The 26,441-nt window shown below is 34.3% G+C and overlaps 1 protein-coding gene across 1 annotated transcript in view; it reads right to left on the bottom strand.

Annotated features, from left to right (window-relative positions):
- Rbm27 (RNA binding motif protein 27) overlaps positions 1-26,441 on the bottom strand; it is a 73,280-nt gene that overhangs the window by 8,018 nt on the left and 38,821 nt on the right. Inside the window, 11 exon segments of the mRNA XM_047556346.1 lie at positions 5,273-5,464; positions 5,579-5,683; positions 7,961-8,125; positions 8,257-8,331; positions 9,742-9,861; positions 14,354-14,494; positions 16,989-17,285; positions 18,698-18,851; positions 19,954-20,098; positions 22,593-22,742; positions 25,512-25,676. Coding sequence (XP_047412302.1) covers positions 5,273-5,464; positions 5,579-5,683; positions 7,961-8,125; positions 8,257-8,331; positions 9,742-9,861; positions 14,354-14,494; positions 16,989-17,285; positions 18,698-18,851; positions 19,954-20,098; positions 22,593-22,742; positions 25,512-25,676 — 1,709 coding nt within the window.

The following is a 26,441-nucleotide window of genomic DNA, read 5'->3' as shown; positions in this document are numbered from 1 at the left end:
ATTATTGAAGGGTTATTTGGCAAACTGTATGAAAACTTTACATATGCATGCCTTTCATTCAGCACATTCCTAGGAACTCACCCAAAGCAATGGTTTTAAATTGGAGATAATAACATCACTCTTGGAAATATTTTGGTTATTACACTGACTTGAAAAGCATTTACTGGCCAAGCATGATAGTGCACACCTGTAATCCCAGTGACTCAGGAGGATGAGTCAGGAGGATTACAAGTTTGAGGCCAGCTGCCTCAGTAATTTAGCAAGGCCCTAAGCAACTTAGTGAGACACTGTCTCAAAATAAAATATGAAAAAGTTGTTAGGCACCCCTGGGTTCAATCCTTGGTACCAAAAAATAATTTACTGGCATTCAGTAGGTAGGAAACAGGGGGTTAAGAAGGTCTTCCAATGCAAAAGACTATCTCACACAAAGAATAATTGAATTGTCACACTCAAACGGTTAAAAAAAAAGGAATAAAAGAAAAAATACTCAGTATGAAAAAAAAAAAAAAACTTGTCAAATCCAGTAAGATGCATGTAACATTTTTCATAATAGTGAAAAATAGAAATTAACCTATCATTAATAGGGGATTGGACACAAATTATGGTACATCAGAATGCCTTTTAAATAGACAAATGTAGGGGCTGGGGTTGTGACTCAGTGGTAGAGCACCTGCCTAGCATGTGTGAGGCACTGGGTTCAATTCTCAGCACCACGTATAAATAAATGAATAAAATAAAGTTCTATCAACATTTTGAAGTTTGGGGAATATGTATATAATCATGGACACATGAAACAGGGGCTGTTCATAAAAACATAACTGATGGGATTTCAGATTTATGGTACCCTCTCCTTTTTAATTTGTGTTATTTTGGAGGTACTAAGAACAGGAATTATCTATAAGGATTTTTTTTTTTTTTTTAGTACAGAGAGAAAATGAAGTTTCAATGACTTTATAAAGATCACAAAACATTTCTGCATTTCACAACTATAGCTATCTACCAAAATTGCATTTTTATCTGAAGAACCCTCTGTGTGGTAAAGTGTACAGAGAAAGTAACTTCCTGATCACCTGTGACAGATAATAACAGTAAATATGACAAAAATTTACTTTATTAAAAGTGTTGGGCTGGGGATATAGCTCAATTGGTAGAGTGCTTGCCTTGCAAGCACAAGGCCCTGGGTTCAATCCCTAGCACCGCAAAAAAAAAAAAAAAAAAGTGTTTATAACAAAATCTGATGAAAGGCAACCAATGAAGCATTATCCAGCAAATTTTTCCATATATTAAATTTGGAGAAAAGATAAATTTTATTCTGGTAAACACAAAAGAAAATTATTTGCCTCACTATAAGGTATCACTTCCACATGTAGTAAAACTAAAATATGTTTTTCAGACACTTGAAAGACGAGTAAAAACTCTGGAATAGCTATGGGGAAAAGGTAACTGTATTTGAGAAATTTTATATTACAGTGGAAGTACTCAGGTGCCTTATACAAAGTTCTAGGAATGGCAGGGTTGGGGAATTAGAGGGTTTTGCCAGTAAGAACATAAAAAATGATATAAATATTTTCAGAGAGACAGTAACTCAGACTTCTAAATTTCTTTTTCAAGATTCAAAGGACTTTCTGGCTAAAGATGAAGGACTAACTATAGATTTTATGCAACCCACTGAAGTGACAGTATGGTGATCAAGTTTTAAAGATATAAATCCAGCAAGAGAAAATATAACAAAGCCAAAAAATTGGGGAGGTGGGAAACAGAAAGACTAATGGGCAATCAATATATGATGCCTAAAATTTAAAAATCAAGAAGTGGTGGCACACACCTACAATCCCAGCGGCTCAGGTGGCTGATGTAGGAGGATCATGAATTCAAAGCCAGCCTCAGCAATTTAGTAAGGTGCAAAGAAGCTCAGTGAAACCCTGTCTCTAAATCAAATATAAAATAGGTCTACGGATGTGGCTCAGTGGTTGAGTGTCCCCAAGAACAATCCCCAGTACCAAAAAAAAAAAAAAAAAGTAACAATAAAAACAGAAGTGAAAGCATTATTAAAAGAATCAGCTAAAAAGTCAGGTTGGGGTTGTGGCTCAGTGGTAGAGTACTCGCCTAGCATGTGTGAGGCACTGGGTTCAATTCTCAGCACCACATATTAATAAATGAATAAAATAAAAGTCTATCAACACCTAAAAAAATGAATCAGCTAAAAAGTTAAAAGTATAGGTCTTTAATGAAGGGAAGAAAATGGAACAGAAGATTTGTAGTGGTTAAGTTAATCTGATTCTTCAAATTATGCACGTGTATGAACTTTTATGTAAATAAAGTAAGAAATTTCTTAAGATGAACACAATGGCACATGCTTGTAATCCCATATTCTTAGAAGGCTAAGGCAAGAAGATGTGGATGTAAGCCCAGTGGCAAAAGTGGTCCTGAGTTCAATTGCCAGTACCAATAATTAATTAATTAATTCTTTCCTTTTTAACATATCCAGAATTTCATCAGCAATAATAGCCACACAAGTCTCAGCTCAGAGGGCAAACCATGATTAGTTTAATTCAATCATGGTAACTCTGTTTCCCTCAATAGGGATTAGTTTAGAAATGGGTACAGAACACTTCTGGCTAAGATGAATGCCGATATATCAATGGGTGGGACTGGTGGTGGCTGGGAGATAGGCAGAATAGTATTTGGGAAGATTTTCTTCTCTACTTTAACAACTGGCATAAGAAAGGTAGTAACCTTACTTTTCTGCCTTTGTTCATTCTTGTTAGAGGTTGTGTATGATGTTTGTTGTTGCTGTGGTCACCCTAGTACCATGAAGAAAAATGCCCAAGAACAAGAAGAGTCAACATATTTGGATAACAGAAATACCTTGTGTAGTAGCTAAGTTTCTGAATTAACCAATTCTCAAACTTTTAGATATGAAGTGCCCCAAAAAACTCCTGTGTTAATGCAGGAATGTTTGGAAGCAAGTGGATTAGGAGAGTTGTAACTATCCTTTGAATAAGCTGGTGGGGAGTGGCTAGAGTAGGCAGGTAACTGTGGACATGCCCTGGAAGGATGCATAATGCCTGGCAATCCTTTCTCTCTGCTTCCTTTTGGCCAAGAAGGAAGGAACTTCCTCTCCCGTGCCTTCCCCCATGGTATTCTACCTTCACATGGGCCTACAGCAATGAAGTCAGTCATCCATAAACTGAGATCTGTGATACTGTAAACCAAAATAAATTTTTCCTCCTCTAAGCTGTTCTTGTCAGGTATTCTGGTCACAGCAATGAAAAGCTGACTAAAACGTTCCCTGCCTCATGATTTCTTAAAAAGGAAGAAAATACACATTTACATGTTCAAGTTATTTATCTGTTACTTGAAGTCAAACATATTGAGAGATGCATATGTTACCTTTACATCCAGGAAGAAAAAAAAAACTAAGTTCCATCAGTGAGTACAATGGCTAAACCACACTACCACAATTCAACACTACGCAAGTTAACTGATGTATGCTACTTGAAAAATGCCAACTCAAGTCCAAATATTCCAAACACTTAGGAAAATAACTTGCCCCTGCTGAAGTCTGTCAAATGTCTCTTTAACCTGGGATTAATGAATGTACCTTAGCTCTTGTCCTGTGTCTTTAAGTAAGATTTATGAATTAAAACTTTCAGCTGCTGAACAAACCTATAATGTTAAAATACTCAATGGAATTCTTCAAAAGAATCTTTAATATCCTCAGATCTCTGTGAGGTGAAAAATATATAGGGGGCTGGGGTTGTAGCTCAGTGGCAGAGCATTTGCCTAGTACGTGTGAGGCACTGGGTTCCATCCTCAGCACCACATAAAAATAAATAAATAAAATAAAGGTATTGTGTCCATCTTCAACTAAAAAAAAAAAAGAGAGAGAGAACACATTTTTAATGACGTAAAATACTACTGAATATTTACATTGTTCCCATTTTCACTAAGAGTGCCACAATGAGAATACTTGGGTACCATTTGTGCAAAACCACAATTCCCTTATGATAAATTCTTAGAAGTAGACTACTAGTTACAAGAACAAACTACAAAGACCTCCAGAGTTAAATTATTATTCTAGCTTGCCTATAACCCATCAATTTTTTATATAGATGTGGTTATATATCTATATTCACATACATATGGTTCGTTCTTGCACAAGCACTAAGGACAGCATAAAAGTATTAAAAATATAGATTTCATCATCTTGGCCTTTGTGGGATATCAAAGATCTTAAGAAGAGCTCATTTTAAGTATGCTAAATTTATTCACAGTAACATCTGCACATTATTCAAAGAAAGCATACTAACTTGCCCCAAGTAGCTAATCTTAGGGTGTTTTCCTAGTACTCAATATTGTCAGATGACTCTCAAATCTGGACTTTCATAATAGCCTGCCATTCTCCAAGAGTCAGGGTAAACAAGATTAATGAGCATCAAACTACTAAAAACATTTGGAGTGAGGCCTTGCCCTTCATGATTTGGCTCACCATCTTTAACACATTTTAAATCTCAAAAAAGTTGTCTAATAAGAGGAAACCTACTTATCTTGGTTCTGGCACTTAACTGAATGGTCTTAGTTGGCATTTTAAGCTTTGATTTTCACATCTGAACACAAAATGATACATGTAGAGTTTCACATTTTCATTTTCAACACTTATATGATTATTTAAGATTAATTGAGATCATGTATAAAAATGTTCTAGCTCGATAAACACTTATAGAATGAATGGTGTTTGGGGCTGGGGAAATAGTTCACAAGGCCCTGGGTTCAATCCCTAGCACCACAGAGGCAGAATGAGTGGCTGGAAAGACAATACACTCTGTTTGTCAAAATAATAAAGACATATGCCTGTAACAAATTTCTCTTTGTATGTTTGTCTTAAAGGAGGCGGTTGCCATGGCATACAGAATATAACTAAACATGTCTACTATCTTCATAAATTCTTTGGTTTTTACCTCTATTCCAATTAATTTTACTTACCGACTACAACTACCTGGTAAACCATGTAATAATCCAAGAACAAAAATCAAATGCAGCTTTGGAACAATTTGTCACTACACATGCATTTACATGGAGTATAATGGAATTATAAAGCAAGATCTACATTTTTGACCTTCAAATATGCTAAAAAGAATTTGCTAATACACATGTTTTTACAACTAAAATTTCCAATGTGTAAAAACATTTAGTAGTTATACAGACTGTAGCAAAGAAAATGCTGAACACAGTGTTTTTACAGTTAGCGTTTGCTACTTTAAAAACTTACTGAGAAATGCTGAAGTAATTCATCTTTTTCCTCCTCAATGAATCCCCTAACTGTTAGTGCTTTGGGGCGGTGATCCACCACCATGTGATTTAGTGAGCCCCTCCCTCTTCCTCCACGGCCTCGGCCTCTTCCTCGACCTTGAGAGGACATGGTCTTTCCTCGACCCACAGGTAAAATACCTAATCGTGCAGCCTGAATAACAACAACAAAAAGTAGAATGTAATATACATTGTAGACTAAATCTTAGAAATTAGAGGAAAAGAAAGCTATTTTTTGAGATGTTAAATGTGGTGGATCAAATCTCACCTCAACTTGTAACTGATTGAGTTTTTTCCTTAATTCTGTTGTGTCTTCTCCAGAGGATAACCTCTTATGGAGGTCCAATTCAGTATCTAATAACTCTTTCTGGGCCTGTGGAAAAATTAAGAGTAAAAGGATATTTTTTAAGATAACTTCCAAGATCTTACCAGAAAATTACAGTCACACAATGACATATTTCCTTTTTTGGAAAATAAATGAGAGGATGCCATAAACATGGGTGCTTTAAGGAAAGCAACTTTACAAACAAAACTACAAATGTGTAGTGAGCATGATATTACTGGAAAATAAAAAGTAGTATAACAGCATAAGATGACCTATAATTTAGATCCTGGAAATAGTCATTTGAGAAGAGGGAGCTGAAAATAATGTTCACATAATAATGCATCATAAATAAAACATATTGGGGTAAAGTAAATTAAATGGTAAGCATTTATTAATTATACAAAGGTAACAGTTACAGAATTACTTTCTGATAGGAACTCTATAACTGTTTCCACTCTTTCTTGTAAAAGATACAAAAAAAAAAAAAAAACAAAAACCAGTCTTTAGGTGCCCTGAGAGAGAGACATTTTCACTTCCATGACCTTTTCTTTCTTTCTTTCTTTCTTTTTTTTTTTTGGGGGGGGGGGGGGGTACTGGGAATTTTACCCAGGGGTACTTTGCTACTGAATCACATTCCCCAGCACTTTTTAATTTTATTTTTGGTAACAGGGATTGAACCCAAGGGTGCTTAACCACTGAAGCACATCCCAGTCCTTTTTTGAAACAGGGTCTTGCTAAGTTGCTGAGAGTCTCACTAAGTTGCTAAGGCTGGTCTTGAACTTGTGAACTTGTGAGCCGCCTGCCTTAGCCTCCTGTGTCACTGGGATTACAGGAGTACACCACCATGCCCAGCCCTCCCATGCACTCTTTAATTTTTTTTTTTTTTTTGGGCAGGGAGGATTATACTCAGGGGCACTCAACCACAACCATATCCCCAGTCCTATTTTGTATTTGATTTAGAGAGAGCATCTCACTGAGTTGCTTAGCACATCGCTTTTGCTGAGGATTGCTTTGAACTCACCATCCCCTCCTGCTTCAGCTTCTCAAGCTGCTAGGATTACAGGCATGAGCCACAGAACCCAGTTCTTTAATTTTTAAAATGTATATATGGTTAGGCATGGTGGTTTGTGCCTATAGTCCCAGCTAACTGGAGGTTAAGGTAGGAGAATCACTTGAGCCCAAGAGTTTTGAGACCAGACAAGGCAACTTAGTGAGACTCCCTATATATCAAAAAAGAGTAAAGCATATTATATTCTTTCTAGAATTGGGAAATAGCTCAATAAAAACAAATTTTTATATTTTGTAAAAGCAATCAATCTTAACCATTTTATTTTTCTACACTGATAAGAGAACCATAATTTCAAATGTAATATATATAATAAATATATTCTCTATATCTGCCAAATTTATTCCTAGCTCTCAAAGGGTAGAAGTGGTCTAAAATCCCATTATGAAGATGTGGTATAATGGAACCTCTATGAAGCTGTGGTATAAGGGTATAATCGTACTCTCCCAGGGTATAGAAACAGATACAAAATAATAAAACTAGACTGAAATGGATCTTCTTATTGTTCTAATAGCATATCACATTTTTATTTTATGAAGACCAGTGATATCTTTTGAATATTAAAAGGGAATTGTTTTACCAAAGGCCGAATGATTTCTCTGGTAAGTGGATGATGATACATAATGGGGGGGGGGGGGGGGAATGAATGGAGGAAGGATGGATTGTATAGAGGAAAATGAGGGATGGGGAGTGGGTGGGAAGGGAAGATAATAGAATGAGACAAACATCATTACCCTATGTACATGTATGATTACGCAAATGGTCTAACTACTTCCTGTACAACCAGAGACATGAAAGTTGTACCCCATTTGTGTACAATGAATCAAAATTTAAAAAAAATTTTTTTAAAGTTTTAGACAATGTAAATCTAAAAAAAAAAAAAGGAATTGTTTTATAGAATATAGTCCTTTTCTCCCCATCACTCGAGCAGTTTCCTTTTCATCAGCACAGAGGACAAAAAATTCTATTAAAAAAACCACATCTTTAGGGCTGGGAGTGTAGCTCAGTGGAAAAGCACCTGCTTGGCATGCACAAGGCCCTGAGTTCAATCTCCAGCACCAAATGAAAATAAAACACACTTTTGTTCCAAAAGAGAATTATCACCTCTTCTCAAAGAGAGTACATACTCTATCTATAGAAACACTGAAAAAAAAATACTATCATTGTTTACCTGTCTCCCCATTAGGGTTCCACTGCACTTTCAAAGTGCCAAGAATGTGGCAGATGTTCAATAATCTTTGAAAAATATAAATAGATACCTCTGTTTTTGTCTTCACTTTGGATGGTGTGGAGACTGCAGAAGAAGTTTTTAATTCATCTTTCAATTGTGAGATCTTTTCTCCAAGCTCTTTCAAAGTCTTCATTATATTTGCTCTTTCTTCCGGTTTCATGTTTTTGTTTTTTTCAAGCTTCGATATCAGCATCTACAAAATAAGCAGAAAAAGTAAAACTATGCTTTGTAAACTGCAGTCTTAAAAACTCAGTACTACGAATATCTTTGTAAATCAGTTCTATATATCAATTCCAACATGCAAATAATAAGTTCTTATCTTACCTTTTGACATTCTATTTGTTTTTCCAACACTTCTTGCCTCTTTTTCCTCATATCCTGTTGCAGCTTCATTGCTTCCTGTATATACAGGTAAAAAAGACATTAGTAATGGATAACAAAATGTACCAATTATACATAATTCTACTATATTCTCATTTCTTCTGAATTATTCCTAAGATTTTCTTTCTAATTAAAAAAAAAAAAAAAAAAAAAAAGAGATGAAACCAGGGACACAATCTTGGAAGTATGTTTTCCCCAAAACTTACAGAATAAAAGAATTCACATTTGTAACTGTGCATTTAAAAAATACTTAAAATACTGGACACTGATTAGCTCTATGAGGTTTACTGACTAGAATGATGTCTTTAAAGAAAATAAAGAGCTATTTTCAACTTAACAATGTAATAAGCCAAATCCTTATTTTTGAAGTTCCAAATTTAATAAAAATGTGAGATGCAGTTATAGGTTAGAAATCACCAAAATCTGAATTTTTGCCAGGAAAATTTTGCTCTCATCCCCTGAGAAGTAAATCTCTCTGAAACCATACATATAAATATCTGCTTTACTTGAAAAAAACCTCTATGAGTAGCTTAAATCTAAAATGACAATGAAACTCAGAACTGAATATGACTACACATGACTGTGTTCATAGCTATATGAATAATAACTACATAAACATTATGTTTTATGTGAAACATTATTCAACTAACAAAACCAAAAAGAATGCAGACAAGAAAATACTGAAATAAAAGTATCTGCTCTTCATTAGGTGCTGTGAGTGTTCATTAGGTGCTCTTCACTAGCTAGGAGTGTTGCTCAGTGGTGGAACACTTGCTCAGCATGGATCAGACCCTAGGTTGGATCTCCAGCACTACAGAAAATAAAGAATATATCTGCTTCTCTCCACTGGAAAGAAAAGGAAACATGACAGAACAAGGCACAATGGTGCAAGCCTGTAATCCCAGCAACTCATGAGGCTGAGGCAGGAGATTTCAAATTCAAGGCTAGACTCAGCAACTTGGCAAGAACCTGTCTCAAAATAAAAAATAAAGAGGGTGGGGATGTGGGTCAGTGGTAAAGTGTCCCTGGATTCAATCCCTGGTCCTACTCCACTCTTCCCCTTTCTCCCCCCCAAAAAATACACACACACACACACACATGAATATATGAGAGAAAAAAATTTAGGGCTGAGGGTATAGTTCCTTGGTAGAGCATGTGCTTATTTATTAGCATGTGTGAGGTCTTAGGTTGAATCTCCAGCACCAAAAAAAAAAGTTATTCCTTGTGTTTGACGGGGTCACTGAAAGGCATTGTGAAACATTTTTCTGTTTTTTCATCCTTTTTTTGGTTTTCGACTAAGCATGAAATGGAGAAGGTGTAAGTACTATGATGTTCTGTAACATGAACTTATTTTAAAGTATTAACATAACTTCTTAAAAATTCAATAGGTCGTTTCCTCTACAAACTAAAAAAAATTGAGATTGGTACCTGTTTTTTTTTAAGAACTTCTTGAACATCATGAGATTTAGACCCAGAACAAAGTTTTGAAGGTGTCTTTAAGTTTGAGGAGCTGTAAATCGTTTTTGGATGGCCTGGACTTGAAAATATCTATTTAAAAAACAAAACAAACAAACAAACAAACAAACAAAAAAACCAAGAATATGATTAAATCAAATCTTACTAATACTTAAAATATAGTTTTAAATTTCCTAGGGGTTAATGTTTTTTATTTTAAAAACTTCATTTATAAAAGCCAGCTCTTCAACCATGACTTCTACTGTCACTCGAAAGACAAAAAAGATTATTAATTTCTAGCCACAACATTTTGTTTCTAAATACAATCCATTATTTTTCTTCAAGTTTTAATTGTAAGAAAAAGAACCCCTCCCCGCCACCTAGAACCTGGCCTACCACTCAGATCTTAGTGCCCTTTGGTTAAACACAATTTCACAGAATAGCAATAGTAGACAAAACCACTCTTCTGACTGGGATGGATCAAGACAAAAGACAAGCTGACTGCATAATCATGACTGAACACAGATTAAAAACATTAACACTAGCCAAATCATAAAAATGACTGAATATCCCTCTATTCATGATCATAAAAAATGACGGATGCTTCTTTACCAACTACACTTTTAGGTTCTAGTCTACCCTTTCTTCTCAGTGATACTGGGTATTAAACTCAGGGTCTTATACACATTAGGCAAGTGCTCTACCCCTGAGTTATAGCCCCAACCTTCCCTTTCTTGGTACAACTCTACTTCTTTAAATCCTGTTCCAAAATCACCTAAATACAGTTCAAAGCTTAAAATAAATCCTTTTTAAATTCATGCTTGTGTATGACCCCTCACATTGAATAATGAATTCAGTTTGTTTGACTATGGTTGTGTACCTGGCTGTCTTTGGTTGAATTATAATGTTATTTTCCAGAAGCAAAATGCCAAATAAAGACCCATATTTCTTATAACTGAAAATCCTTCTAACAATCAAGATACTTCACAATTATAATCTCAATATCAATTTAATAAAATATGTGCTCATAACAAAATATAAGTACTTGGTTTACAGATTTGACTTTACAAATAACCAGGAGGCATCCATCTTCACTATGCTGGTTTTGGTATTAGATTCCTTTCCATTTCTAAACAGATGACTCTACAATCACTCTCTCCTCTTTAAGGCACCTCTAGTAGAGCTACACAGGACACTAAAATTTATATGGTTCAAGTCTTCCCAATCACATTGTTTTTTTCTCTCCTTTTTACTTTTTAATTAATTTTGAATACATGATATAAGAGATGCAGAAGATAAAATTAAGAAATTCATAGAAAATGTAAAAACATACCTAAATATAAAACTTCTCTCAATCTCTATAATATTTAATTATCCTCAAAATTAAAACTATATTAACTATACAGGAAAGTCCCTTAGATACCACATAGCTGACATTCACATTATTACTTATTTTATTATTCAAATTAAAATCAACACCTACAATGTACAGAGCACTTATTATGTGTTAATAACTTCTTATTTAGGGGGCTGGGGAGATAGCTCACCCAGTAGAGTGCTTGCCTTGCAAGCACAAGGCCCTGGGTTCGATCCCCAGCACTCAAAAAAAAAAAAAAAACTTCTTATTTATACTTTATTAATGACACAATTTTAATTTCCATAGAAACTCAGTTTATTGAAAAGGAAATTAATGCTTATGAGTTGTCTAACATAGCCAGTAAGAGACATATCGACTCAGGATTTGTCTTCAAAATCATTTTTGTTTTTCATAATGGAATTCTGGACATTCAAGAATAGACCTGTAGAAAATGTTTGCTATATCCATCACCAAGCAGCAACAATGATCAATACAGAAAATAATCTTATTAATATCCCCAATTACTACATTCTTACCCAAATACTTTACTGTATTATCTGTAATATTTCAGTTTTATCTCTAAAAGAACTTCTTTTTTTTTTTTTTCTACTTAACCAACCACAATACCATAATCACCGTATATTTCCTTTATTCCACATTTTCCTTCTCCATCTCTTCCTATTTTTTGCACATTACTTGTTCAAGAAAACAGGGCACTTATTCCTATAGTATCCTGCATGGGTTTCAGTAAGACCCTTTAACAAGTTCCTCTGTTCCCCAAATTTCTTTAAAATCAGCAAACAGGATCTAGAGCCTTGATGATATCTTTCTCCTTTGATAATGCTCTGGTAATCTTCAAAAACTTAGGGTTTGATAAAATATTCTATATCATCCATAACACCAGACTTTAGACAGCCAATTCTTCAAGGACCTCAAGTTCCTATGAATGTTACAGGTATTCATTGTCAGTGATTTGCACTGTCTTTACACCTTTTCAGTGAAGAGAACTAGAAAACATTTGGGGGTTATTTTGTTGCCCCCCACCCTCCTTTTTAAGAAAAAGTACAAGCTGAGTCCATACTGAACTTTCAACTTAAATGCAGGTCTACAGTGTTGTTACATAATCTCCCCTTTTCAACTATTTTGAAAAATCTCAGCTGTCAATGACATCAGCTTAATTCCTGGTTTGATTTATCCTACAATGCTCACAAGTTAGTTTCAGAACACAGGTTGAGCATTCCTAAACTGAAAATCCAAAATCTGGAACATTTTAAATCACCAAGATGATATCACAAGTGGAAAATTCCACACCATGAAACTGTTTCACACACAAAATTATTAAAAATATTGTATAAAACTACTTTCAAGCTATGATTATAAGGTATATTATGAAACATAAGTGAATTTCATATTTAAACCTGAGTCCCATTTCTAAGATATCTCATTATGTATATGGAAAGATTACAAAATCTGAAAAAATTCAAAATTGAAAATACTTCTAGTCCCAAGTATTTTGGATAACAAATACTCAACCTGTGCTAACATTGCCAACATGATTTTTAAAAAGAGCTTTTTAAAATTGCTTTTGGGGCCTACAGGTTTAGCTAAGTGGTGGAGTATTTGCCTACTATTCACAAAGCCCTGGGTATGATCACCAGCATTAGAAAAAATAAGAAGCTTCTTGTCCTCAGGATATATCCCATTAGGATTATATAGTCAAATCCCTGTTTTAAAGCATTCTAATATTTTTATTTTCTATTTTTAGGTATTACTTTTATTTAACTTTATACATATCAAAACAAGATATAGTCAGTCATCTTGCTTCTTTTACACTTGCCATAATCACTGAATTTTAAACTACATAAATTAATATTTTGTTCTGTATAAGCAAATATTTATGTGTTTACTGCCCCTACATTCTTATGCCAATGAAGGCCAACTACTCTGCTCAATGCTCACTCCTTTATGAAGTTACATATATTCTGTTGTATGAATGTACAACATTTTAAAGGAATTAGACCCTACTGATAAAACACTTGGGTTTCCTACAATTACAAGGAGCTTAAAATTAGTATTAGCTTGCACATATACCTTTTCATATTTTGGCTAGTATATGTTTGGCCTAGATTCTCAGACTGAAGATGATTAGTTTAAAATAAATACATACATAATTTTGTCAGATACTGCTAAAATTTCCTTTCATGGGGGTTGTATCATTTAGCATTTTTCTATCAGCATCTACATTTCAGCTCTACTTGGAATTATCCTGACTCATAAAGTAATTTAAAAGGGTCTAATTTTATCTTTTCCTAATGGCTATCTAGTTATCCCAATACCAAAAACCAAAAAACACTTTCTTTTCTTCACTGACATGGGATACTTTGTTAGAATATAAGTTCCTACTTGCCAATGACTCAATTTCTAGACTTTCTATTATTTTTTACTTGTCTGGCTATTCATATATCAATATGCAATTGTTTTAGCTAAAGAGACTTTTTATAGTATTTTTTGGGATAGCTCTGTTGTTGTTCTTTTTCAGGATTTCCCTTGCTCACTTATTTTTTCCAGTCATCTCCATGCTAGATATTTACTGTATAGGTATATTCCTGAAAGCAAAAGAAGCTACTTAAGACATATTTCAAAGTACAGCTTTTAGGAATAGGGGTATAGCTCAGTGGTAGAATACTTGCCCAGCTTGCATAAAGAGCTGGGTTCAGTACCCAGTACCAGTTAAAAAAAAAAAAGAAATGTAACTTTTTTCTTTAATTATGACAGACTTCCCTTCACTGTTTTTATTAATGAGGGAAAATTATTAAAGAAATGGACTATGAAAAAATATCTACCTATTAATAAGTAGCTAAAATTCTCAAATGCCTACTTAGCCTTTTTTTTTTTGGTCATGCTCAGAATCAAATCCATAGCACTCCACCACTGAGCAACATTCCCAGTACTCCCTTAGTTAGACTTAAATGGAAAAACAACTATCTAGCAAATTTCTGTATAATTAAGGAAATTAGGAAGATAAACCTTTCACACTTAGGTCAACTGTCACACTTGCATTGATTAAGGAAGTAAGATGTTACAAATCTAGATGAAAATCAATTTGTTTAGGTACTTGGATTTTTTGCAATTACAAGGAGCTTACAATTAGTAGTAGCTTCTCTTTATGTCACTGAATGATTCTAAATATATATGAAATTCATAGAAATATACATGAAGTTCACACACCTGGCAATCCTCCCCAGCACCACTGGACTGATTCAACAAGTGTGATGCATCACTCTGGTTACCACTTGCATGTCCAAGACGATGTTTAACAGGAACTTTGTTAAGAACATATGCACCTGATGTCTGTGGTTTGCCCATCATCTGCATACAAAAAATAAACACATGTGTTGTAAACATTTGAAAACACATCTAAGAGTGACATAAATTTAAGACAGTGATTACCTGGGAAGAAGATAAGGAAATGAAAATGGGACAGTATGTCAATTATCCATAAAGTTTTTATTTTTGGTGAAGTGGTGAATATACAATTATGGGTTGTTTTGTTTTATTTTGTTTTTGTTTTTGCAGTGCTGGAGATTGAACCTAGGGCCTTGTGCTTGCGAGAGGCAAGCACTCTACCAACTGAGCTATATCCCCAGCCTGTGTGTTTTTTTAATGATTATGTTTTATTATGCACACATTTTTGATGTCTAAAACATTACAACAGCTGGGTATGTAGCTGAGTTGTAGAGCATGAACTTAGCATTCACGAGGCCCTGAGTTCAATGCCCAGCACAAAAAATAAATTAAATATGTAACAACAAACAGCATATACACATATATTAAAAAATTGCTAACAATTTTTAAATGTTCCCTCTAATACATAATGCTTTGAGAAAGATGACTTAAAAACATAGTAACTTAGTGTGAAACTGTGTGAAATGATAATTTGAGGGCGGGGACTGTGGTTCAGTGGTAAAGCAACTGCCTAGCACATGTAAGGCACTGGGTTCGATCCTCAGCACCACATTAAAAATAAGTAAAAATAAAGTTTTAAAAAGCATGTTTTTTTCTTTTTTTTAAAAGGCAATCTTGAGCTACATTAAAAGAACATGGTTAAATAATCACAGAGGTAACAGTATCACTCTTTTCTTCACTATTCATCCAACATCTAGGGAAAGTATTCACCTCTGGGTCCTAACATGATGTGAGATACAGACAAAAATGAATGAAGGCTTAGATGCAAAGAGCAAGATGATGAATATATAAATACACTATAAGGAATACCTTTTTGTCTTTAACCTAAATGTATTTAATATAAAAATGAAAAAAACTTAGTGGAGATTATCATTATTGTAACTAAATGGTTGTAACACATGGTTTGTTCTTTCCTTCCTTCACCTATTCATTAAAATGTTGTCAAAAATAGATACCAGGGGGCTGGAGATGTGGCTCACTGGTAGAGCACTTGCCTAGCATGTGTGAGGCAGTAGGGTTGAATCTCAGCACCATGTATGAATGAATTAAATAAAGGTCTATCAATATCTAAAAAAAAAATATATATATATTAAAAAAAAAAAAAAAAAATAAGGTACTAGGAGTTGGGCATGGTGGTACATGCCTTTCATCCCAGTGGTTCGGGAGGCTGAAGCAGAAGGATCACAGTTTCAAAGATAACCTCAGCAACTTAGTGAAACTATAAGCAATCTGATAAGATCCTGTCTCAAAATAAAAAAGCGGGGGGGATGTGGCTCAGTCATTAAGCATCCCTGGTACAAAAAAAAAAAAAAAAAGCACCAAGTACTGTTTAGTCACTGAATACAATAATTAAAATCCCAATTATCTTGGAATTTCCATTCCAGCTTGAAATGATCATAATTTTTCTATTTAAAATTTACTCATTTATTTTTGTGGTACTAGGATTGAACCCAGAGCCCCACACAGGCTAGACAAGTACTCTACCACTGAGCTATATAACCCCAGTCCCTAGGAACAGAATTTTCTTACACAATAAAAAGTAGGTCAAATATAAGGATAGAAGGGAGAAATAAAACAAGTAATCTCTAAATTTAGAGTTATTCGGTGGTAGGCAGTTATTATACTTTAGTGTGCATATGAATCACTTAAGAGTACTTCTTAGCTAGGTGTGATAGTACATGCCTGGAATCCCAGTGGTTCGCAAGGCTGAGACAAGAGGATCCCAAATTCAAGGACAGACTCAGCAATTTAGAGAGGTCCTAAGCAAATTAGTGAGACCCTCTCTCAAAATAAAAAATAAAAAGGATAGTGGATGTAACTCTGGGTAAATTGCCCCTGGGTTAAATCCCCAGTACCCAAAAGCACCCAAAAGAGAGTACTTCTTAAACCTGTACATTTTTGAGCCCCATATCTGCGATCAACTCCATAGATTTGGTCCTACAGGTAAGGCCAGGAGTGTGCAGTTAGAACAGGGATAACGGCACATAGAAAGCTTGTTAAAACATGGATTCCTAGGCTTCACACTAGGATAGGATGGGTGAGGCCCAAGAATATGCATTTCTACTAATCAGACACTGATGGTTTGCAAAAAACCATGAGTATGTTTAAGGTAGAAGACTCCAGAACCAGCGGAGGATGGTGGCACACACCTGTAATCCCATATACTTGGGAGGCTGAGGAAGAAGGATTGCAAGTTCAAGGTCAGCCTAGACAAAATTGTCAAGATCATGTCTCAAAATTAAATAAAAAGGGTTAGATATAACTCAGTGGTACAGTGCCCTAGTACTGCCAAAACAAACAAACAAACAAACAAAAAAAATAACTCCAGGAACACAAATTGAGAAGTACTGATCTAGAGGGTAGGACTAGACCTCTAATTCCTACTGAACCAGATTACCTTCTGGATACCTCCATGCACTGAAGAGGGAGGAGACTGGGGCACCAGCACCTGCTGCGGATGAAGATGTTGTGGCAGGTGATGGTGTTGCTGCGAGAGGTGACTCAATGTTTGCTGTTGTTGTAGGAGAAGCTGTGTTGGAGACTGCATTGCTGGTTGCTCATTGTTTTCCCTATGCCACAGGACTCGAATAAATCGGTTGTTTAGAACTGCTTCTGTGCTAGAAATAGCCTTCCTGGCCTCCTCATTGGTAAGGTACTGGATGAGGGCTGCCTCAGGATCACCCTTAAAAGCAACCTTTACGAAAATAATAGAAACAACATAAATTCCCAAGAATAGACAATAGTTAAATAAATACGATCCACTGCTATGAACTAAATTATGTTCTTCCAAAATCGTATGTTGAAGCCCTAACTGCCACTGAAACAGATCTTTTAGGAAGTAATTAAGGTTCAATGTGGTCATAAATTGGTCCTTAATTAGACAGGTGATCTTGTGAGAAGAGGGCCAGCTTTCTGTAAGCCAGGAAGAAAGCCCTCATCAGAAATCAAATTAGCTAGCTTCCATGAGAGTGAGAAATAAGTTTCAGTTGTTTATTTATTTCAGTCCATATTATTTGTTATGGCAGTATGAGAAAATTGTTGCACCTATCTAGTTTAAGCCATGTAGATTTTCCTAAATGCCATAAAGATTAATGATGTAGGAAAATTTTAAGAGAAAAAAGAGGGACATTTGGTATAATCACATATTTTGTGATTTTAAATGTGTGAAGCATTTTTCAAAAAAGATTATGTGTTGTGTATGCTTCCATATAAATATAATCAGTATGTCTTTTCATCAAAAGATAAACAGTCATTACTGCCAAGCAGCAAGATTTGGGTGATTTGCTTTTTCACTTGGGTTTAATGTATTTTCAATTACTAGTAAAACTAAACATGTACTACTTTTGTACCCAAGAGAAAAAATTACTTAAAAATTGCTCAAAAAGAACACTTTTTTCCCCAATATTTTGAAATACCAAGTCCCCCAATACTATTTTCTTAAATTCAGTTATATTTTGGTTTACTAATAACCAGCAATTATCAGACTGAAATTTCAAATTAAACTAGTCTTTATGTACCCTCAATTACAGCATAACACCCAACCACGAATTCAAATATCTAAACAAGCAGACAACAAAATAAAAAGGCTAAATTTCTTTGATCCTGGATAACATTACACTGCCTAAAATTCTTAAGATTAGAACTATTTTTATCAATTACTATTTTACCAAAATATAAAAGTCAGTTAACAGACAAGATTACAAGCTTAGAAATTACCAAGAATCTCAGTTACTTAGTTATCACACTAATGTAGGGAAGAAAGTCACTGTTAAGAGACAGAACCATCTTTCAAGAGGGGCAGCAGCAAAAAAATCAAATGAATTCACAAGAATACATTCAGCTTCACAATTCTACTGTAAAGGTGGGTATACAGCTGTATAGTGTAGAGTTCACAGCACTTAGACGAATAATTATCACTGACTCATTGAACAATTCAGTTTTACAATTCTACTATAAAGGTGGTATACAGATACACACTGTGGAATTCAGAGCACTTAGAAGAAATGATCATAATTATCACTGACTCATTTAAGCAAGATGAGCTGATTGAACACTTTCCAAGACACACAGAATGTATGGATTCTGTTACTGACATAGGCACATTACCTGGATATTAACAATAGTTCCAAATTTGCTGAAGTGTTCATTGAGCTTGGTAATGTTGTTCAATTCCTGAGGGATTTTCTTGACTTCTAATTTGGTGTTTGTGTACTGATTCTTTCGTAAGAATCCTGGTTTACTCTGATTGTTATTCCCTTGCCTGAAACAAATATTAATAGATCTTGGTTAATTCTCGCACCTCATGCTTTGCCAAGAGATAAATCAGCAATGTAAACAAAATTTCTATTCATTCAAAAGTGTTTAAGTTCTTAGCATTCTTCAGAAATTACTAAACAATTTTCACATAACCCTTATCTTAATAGAACAGGTGGAGAGAAAGAAAAGAGAACTGTGTGATATTACAAAAAGAGGTCAAATTGACATTAAAAATCATATGCTAAAAAGACCTACAACAATTACCAGAGCCTAACATTAAAGCAAGGAGAGAATACCGTATTTTTCTTTTTGGATACTGGGAATAGAACCCAAGACTGCTTTACCACATCCCCAGTTTTTTCAATTTCTTAATTTGAGACAAGGTCTCAATAAATTACCGAGGCTGGTCCTGAACTTAATTTCTCTGGCCACAGCCTCTGGAACCACTGGAATACTGGTGTGTACCACTGTACCCAGCTTAGAGCACCATATTTTTGGGGGTGGGGGTGGGAGAAGAGGGTAGGTAACAGGATTGAACTCAGGGGGATTCAACCACTGAGCAACATCCCTAAGACCTATTCTGTATTTGATTTAGAGACAGGGTCTCACTGAGTTACTTAGCACCTTGCTTTTGCTGAAGCTGGCTTTCAACTAGGGATCCTCCCACCTCAGCCTCCCAAGCACTGGGGGTTATAGGAGTGTACCACTGTGCCTGGCATAGAGTATCACTTTTTTTTTTTTTTTTCTTGCAAGGCAAGTACTCTACCGACTGAGCTATCTCCCCAGTCCCACCATTTTTTAATGATGAGTTTTTCAACGTTTGCAAACATACAAAGTTTTTTCTTCTTTTCTATTCATTTCTAGTGTCTCGATAATATTTAATATTGAGTTAGGTACAGAATTAAATGTTACAAATACCTATTATGAATATTCTCTTAGCTTTTCAATTTTTAGGACATTCTAAAAAAAAGGTCTCCTTGGACCCTAAATTTGAGACACAGAATTTTCAAATCATGATTAATGACAACTCTTAATTTTAACAATTTACTAATGCAATCAAATCAACAAAACACCATTAAATGTTACTAATAAGCAAATTATCTTACTTTCCCAGCCAAGGTTTCTTTGTGAGTGGCCCTTCCAAACCACTCATAGCTCTTTTTCGGCTATCTGGTTCAAGAACTACTCTGGTTATGTTGCTATTAATTGAAACAGGAACTGGTGGTTCGGTCTGGATGACAATATTAGCAGCTGTTGGAAACAAAAATTCATATTATTGAGCTTTGGGGGAATTTTAAATGATTAAAATAGTCTAAAAATTAAAAAGTACTGTGAATAGCTTTCAACTACTATCATTTCCTTTTTGGAAATGTCTAACAGCAAGAAAAATTACAATGCTTTTTTTAAAAAATAAAAATTCAAGTTAAAAAACTTAAAGCCATCCCCAATGTAATAATTAATTCAGGCATGGATCATCAATGCATTCAAAAAATAACTGGATAAAGTTTACTAAAGAATTTATATGATGCCAAAGCACCACTCTACAAATTACTTACTTTTATAATAAAAAGATAGTAACAATTATCACCTTAGAGATACAATCAAACTGAGCACCATTAATGAAGAGACATTATCTGCCTTCAGATGTGATCCCACAAAAAGTTCACCATAAGAAATGGATATTACTATGGAATTATGATTCTTAAATGGACAATAATACTGTGCTTATATAGGGCTATGTATTATTCTTAGATGTAAGCTAAAGGTTTTAAAGTGTCAGTGTCTGTCATTTACTTTCAAATCTTTCAAGAAAAATGTGAGGGAGGGAAAGTCAATACTACATAGTGGCATATTTTACTTATAACAGTTACACATGTCTAAAACACTATAATAATATTGTAAAACTTAATGAGTGGAAGAAGTGAATTGAACAAAAAAGTAAATCACACAAAACATATACTCTGAGTATTTTCCCCAAATTTAGCAACTCCACTAAGTAAATAACTCATTATTGGATGCAGAAGGAGGGATACAGGTGGAAAGCGCTATGTTCCCCTTAATCTACGAGACAATCAGGGAAATTAGGACATAAAAACTCATTTACTTCACATGAATTTCTTGAGCAACTATTTTACAGTTCAGAAAATGTCAAAGACCTTGGGAATAAATTAGTGAATTAAATCCTGCCCTTGGAGGATTTGTGTTTTTAGAAGGTTAATAGAGGAGACACCAACTGTGATGTCATAAAGCATTTCGGAACCTGAAATGCCCTTGCACTTTCCTTAAATAATTCTTATGATTACCACTTCACATTGCCTAATGCTTTTCTTGATTGAAGTGCTTCGTTAAAATAATAATAATAAAGATATCTGGAGGTTAAGTGACTTATCCAAGATGACAAAGCAAGTCTTTAGTATACAAACCACATGACTTCTTCAATGACAAAGATTATCTATGGATTACTATGTTTGAATATTCACACAGACCAGACCAGGTTATTTACAAAGGGAGACATGAAATCATTGAGAACCTGAGCTTCCCACTAATTTCAGGTAATTAGGTCAACAATATGCACAACAAAGAAGGTAAGAACATATTCTTTGGAGTTAGGTAGACCTGGGTTCAAATTCCAGTTCTGGCCCTTAAAAGTTGTGTGATATTGGGCAAATTCTTTAATAATATGCCCCAGTGGTTTCATTTGTAAAAAATAAGAATGAAAACAGTACCTATTTTATGAACTGTTGTAAGGAATATAAGAGAGAAACGTATATATAATATATATGCATAAATATAAACTGATATCTACAAATTTATGTTTATACAAATTTAAGTATAAATACGTAAGTATTAATATATTTATACGTATAAATAAAACGCGTATGAATATCATATATTTATCTATATTTGTGTGTGTGTGTGTACAAGCACATCATAGGCATTTGGTACAATCCTAATACAAAAACTGTTAACCACAGTGGTAACAATGTTATTAATGACAGTAAAGACAAAGGAATCAAATAAGGACAGCAAAAACAGGAAATGATTAAATTATAAAAATATGTAAGTATAGCATGTGGCCACTCAAGTTGAAACTAAATGTTGGAAATCTAACTACAAGTAGTAGTAATTGGAGTCTCACCGAACTCGTTAAATAATCTTCTTTTGGAGGGTGGCAGAAAAGAGGTTATCAATCCATATTAAAGATAAAGACTGATGTTTAATCTTGGGGGTTGTTGTTTTTTTTTTTAATTTTTTTGATTTTTTTGTGCCTAAGCTTTGTAATAGGTTCTAAATTATGGTTGTACTCAGAATTGGTAAAAATGGTCCAATGATAATTTATTTGTAATGTTTTAGGTACTCAGTGGTATTAGTGTGAAACAAAACTCTCAGGATACAAAATAGGTCCTTAAATAAGTTAGTTATTTGAGGGAACGGGAACAGTCATTTTCTATACATAATACCTAGCACAATACCTAGCACATAGCTAAAACAGTATGAGGTCCTATTCCAAGAAACCAATTAAGGAACATTATCTTATTTAGAACTAAATATATTCTAACCTTTGCCTTAAAATCAAAATTAGAGATAAAATTTTAAAATATTTGAAGTGACTTCATAGTGCCCTTCAAAGAGAATATATACATACTTTTATTAATTTCTTCAAATGAGTTCAGAAATGCAAATGTAATAGCTATCCAACTACTGTATTACATTTATCACCAGAAAAAGTTCAAGACATTCTCACCTCTTGGATTTGCATCCATATCTCCAGATGTTAGACCAATCAGGTTGGGACGCTGTGTCTGTGTTCTTGAAAAAAACTGTCTATACTGTGATCTACCAGAGCTGGTAATACTAGGAGCTTCTGGGTTATAACCATCAGGTTCATAAGTATCTGAGGGAAAACAAAACAAAATATAAAACAAATCAGAAAGAGGTTAAACCAATTCTCATTACTATAAAGTAATAACTGCTAATAAGTAATGATAAACATATATTCTTCAACACATATAATTACATCAACCTGCATATATTTCTTTTTGAGTTGTAGTGGACAGATACTCTCTTTGGAAGTAAAAGAAAAAACATTATCACAAAACATAAATACGCCCATTCTCAAACTCCGATATACTTACTACCAAGTTCATTCACTTAGTCATTTCTACCCTATATATTAACTACCCAATCCAAACTTCAATACACATTTCATCTGTATGTGTACACTATATGGAAGATTGTTGAGTTTTGTGTCTTACCGATTCCTAGGTACTTTTTTAACTAGGAGGGAAACGAAAATCAACCAATTCATTTGACTATGTGTATTTCAAAGTAAAGATATATTACCTAGTTTCATATATAAAAAATATTTCAAACAAAACATCTAGATAAATTTTATATTTACAAGTACAATAATTTATCTTAATATGACATTCTTCATCAATGCACTATTATTGAATTTCCTGTATTTTTCCCTATAACTAAGATTTTAATTTTTAAATTCTAATGCTAAATAATTACTTTGTTAATGTTAAAAAATTTCTTTCTTTATTTCCAAATTGTATATATCCTTTTCATCTTACATAAAAGGAAAAGGTTATAATCAACTGAAAACACTAATTTTCATAAAAGTGATTTAGAAGTCCTTGTGTCCTTAAGAGGTTCACATTAAGTTTAAGCTACAAGATAAGGTACATTCAAATCTTTACTAATGGTCAGTTACTTCTACAATTCGAAGTGTAAGATCAGCAAATTATCCCCATTTAGGGATCTTTCTAGACTCCAAAGGCATTTGAAACTGCAGTGCCTATCTAAATGAGTACTCCTAGGATTCAGAAGTCCTCAAAGCAGCAAATTTCTCACAACCCTCTTAGATTGAATCTCTTCCCTGAATACTGTGTTTCCCCTAACTTCAGATTCATGAGCAGAAATTATATCATCTCTTGCACAAAACATAAACAAGCTACCATGAGCCTAAACAATAAAATATTAAAGCACAAATGATTTTGAGATATCTGGCATCAGAACTAGAACCATTAAATCAGTACTCCTTCTCCCCACCTTCCCTCCATTCTTCCCCTTCTGGTTTGAAAAGACAGTACAGAAGGGACATCAGCGTATTAAAAATCTTGCAAAATGTTAAACAATGTTGAAATTTATCACCAGGGCCTTTTGAAATTCATCACCAGGGCTCCTGAGAGGATGACTCAGAAAATACAATCAATTATTATCACAATAATGTTCCTATCACAGAATCTGCATTTCACTCTCAAAGCTTGCATTCAGCCTCAAAGTAGTCTGATGATGATTAAGAAAACCCAAATCAAACAGATTCTTTCACCTCAAGAGTTGGAAGGCTACACTTACACGTATCTGGGTTTCATATATTTGGGTTTCATATATTTAATTATTTCAGCTTCTGCTCTAAGTCCCTTCTTTATAATTTTTGTTTCAAGACAACTAAAGACAGTATTTCAGTAGAGTATGCCCTTCTGACAGAAACATGCGTTGTAATGACAGGTGGCTTAAAAGTAAATCTCAACTACTTACTTATTAAAGTTGAATGTTTAAGACTGATATAATTTGATGATGATATGTAAAATAACTTTCATGGTTTTTGTAAGTGTCTGCTCTAAAAACTATAAATATACAAAATAAATGCTGTTTCATTTTTTTAAAAAAATCAGCAAAATATGATTAAAAGTTTTTAGCTACCACAAGGCAGTACTAACAAAATCTCCTACAGTCGAAGTTACAAAAAGTTTTAAAGTTACATAATCAAAAGCCCTTGTTCTATAATTCCTGGGAATATACAGAACACCAATAAAATTAAAAGTCCTTTAGTTAATTATGATGAACTGAAATCTAAAGGCAAAGTGAAAAAGGTTAATTAAAAAGAAAAAAAAAAAGAATCTTGTGACAAAGCAATCCACAGATCTTCAAAATATACACATTAACAAGAGGAAAACGTTTTTTTTTTTCAAGAATCACTACATTACATTCAATTAGTCCCACAATGAGGAATAAAGAGAGGAAGGGACATTTTATCCATAATCAGTAAGAAACCAATTTTTTGTTTGTGTTAAAGAAAAATTACCCTAGTTTTTCTTATAATATGTAACTAATTAATTAGAAACACTCAAGTATCAGGGTGCAGTGGTGCATGCCTGTAATCCTGTCGGCTCAGGAGGCTGAGGTGGGAGGATCACAGTTCAAAGCCAGTCTCAGCAACTTAGCAATGCCCTCAAGTAACTTAGCAAGACCCTTTCTCCAAATAAAATGCAAAAAAGGGCTGGGGATGTGGCTCAATGATTAAGCAGCCCTGGGTTCAATCCCCAGCACCAAAAAAAAAAAAAAAGAATAAGAAGAAAAAGAAAACACTCAAGTAGATACTACCTTCCTGTCTACCCAAACAGCATGACTTTGTTACTGAGGCACAGAAAGTAAATACAGAAGACACCAAAAGATGACAGACACACAGGAGGCCTATTCATCCTGCATCCAATAGAAACAAACCAAAGAAGCAGAGGAACAGAAAATAAAACAACCTAAGAGTTAAAGTGGGAATATGTGACAGCAGATAAGGATGTCAGGTCACCTCTTAGGATGACCAGCTTAAGGTACAAACAAATCAGTAAGGTGGATGGCCATCTGTAGCAAAGCTTACCTGGGACCAGAGGGGTGGGGCTGGAGACTGAGGTATGATACCCAATGGAGGATCCCATGAGGTTGCGAGGTGGCACCAAACGAGCAGCCAACAGAGGAGGCGGTGTCCCCAACTGAAGTCGCTCAGATGCAGCAGCACCATGTTCACGAGAGTACATGGGCTGTCCTATAGAGGAAAGAATAGGAGGGCAGCTGGGATTGAGAGTCACGAGCTTCTCTTAGGTAATGGTATACTTCCTGAGACTTTGAGCCAAGACAGAGAAATTATACCAATGGGAACGGTAGTTGAGAAAGAAGTTACTGAGATTCTTTCTAACTCAAGAAAGTATAGACATGCCACTCACTGGTTAGGATGCATTCAGGTGTAAAGAAAATAAGAACTATGTAGTATGATTATATAATCTCCATCTTTTAGAATCCTAAATGGAAAAACTATGTGCTAATTATGTCCAAAGCCAAACAACCAACCATGTCAAGTTACCAAAGGTCCTGAGCTATTATTCACATAGAATTTTGTATCCAATGAGATATGCAAATGATGGCTATCCAACACATACTCGCCTCAAAACCACATGATTTTAGGTTTGCACAAAAAATACTCCCATATCTGGGAACAGAAAAGATAATAATGGAATACTACCGCAAGTATATCTGCACAGAGAATAAGAAATGTTCAAAAGAAAATTAAATAGAAGAGCAATAATTTTTGTTATCCCCATGGGCAGGTCAAAAGAAAAACAGAAAGACAAAAACCCTAATACACAGACAAGCACTGGACATATGAAATTATCCCAGATATTAAGAATCATATTTTGAAAGAAGCACATTTAGAGTTCATATGCATACCTATAAATGCATATAAATAAATTATATTTATATACATATATACAAAATATACAAGAATACGAACACAATGAAGTCAAATTCTATA

The sequence above is a fragment of the Sciurus carolinensis genome, chromosome 6 (genome assembly GCF_902686445.1).
Source record: "Sciurus carolinensis chromosome 6, mSciCar1.2, whole genome shotgun sequence".
NCBI classification, from domain to species: Eukaryota; Metazoa; Chordata; class Mammalia; order Rodentia; family Sciuridae; genus Sciurus; species Sciurus carolinensis.
The sequence above is the reverse complement of the archived record's forward strand: the minus strand, read 5'-3'. Positions and strand labels throughout refer to the sequence as shown.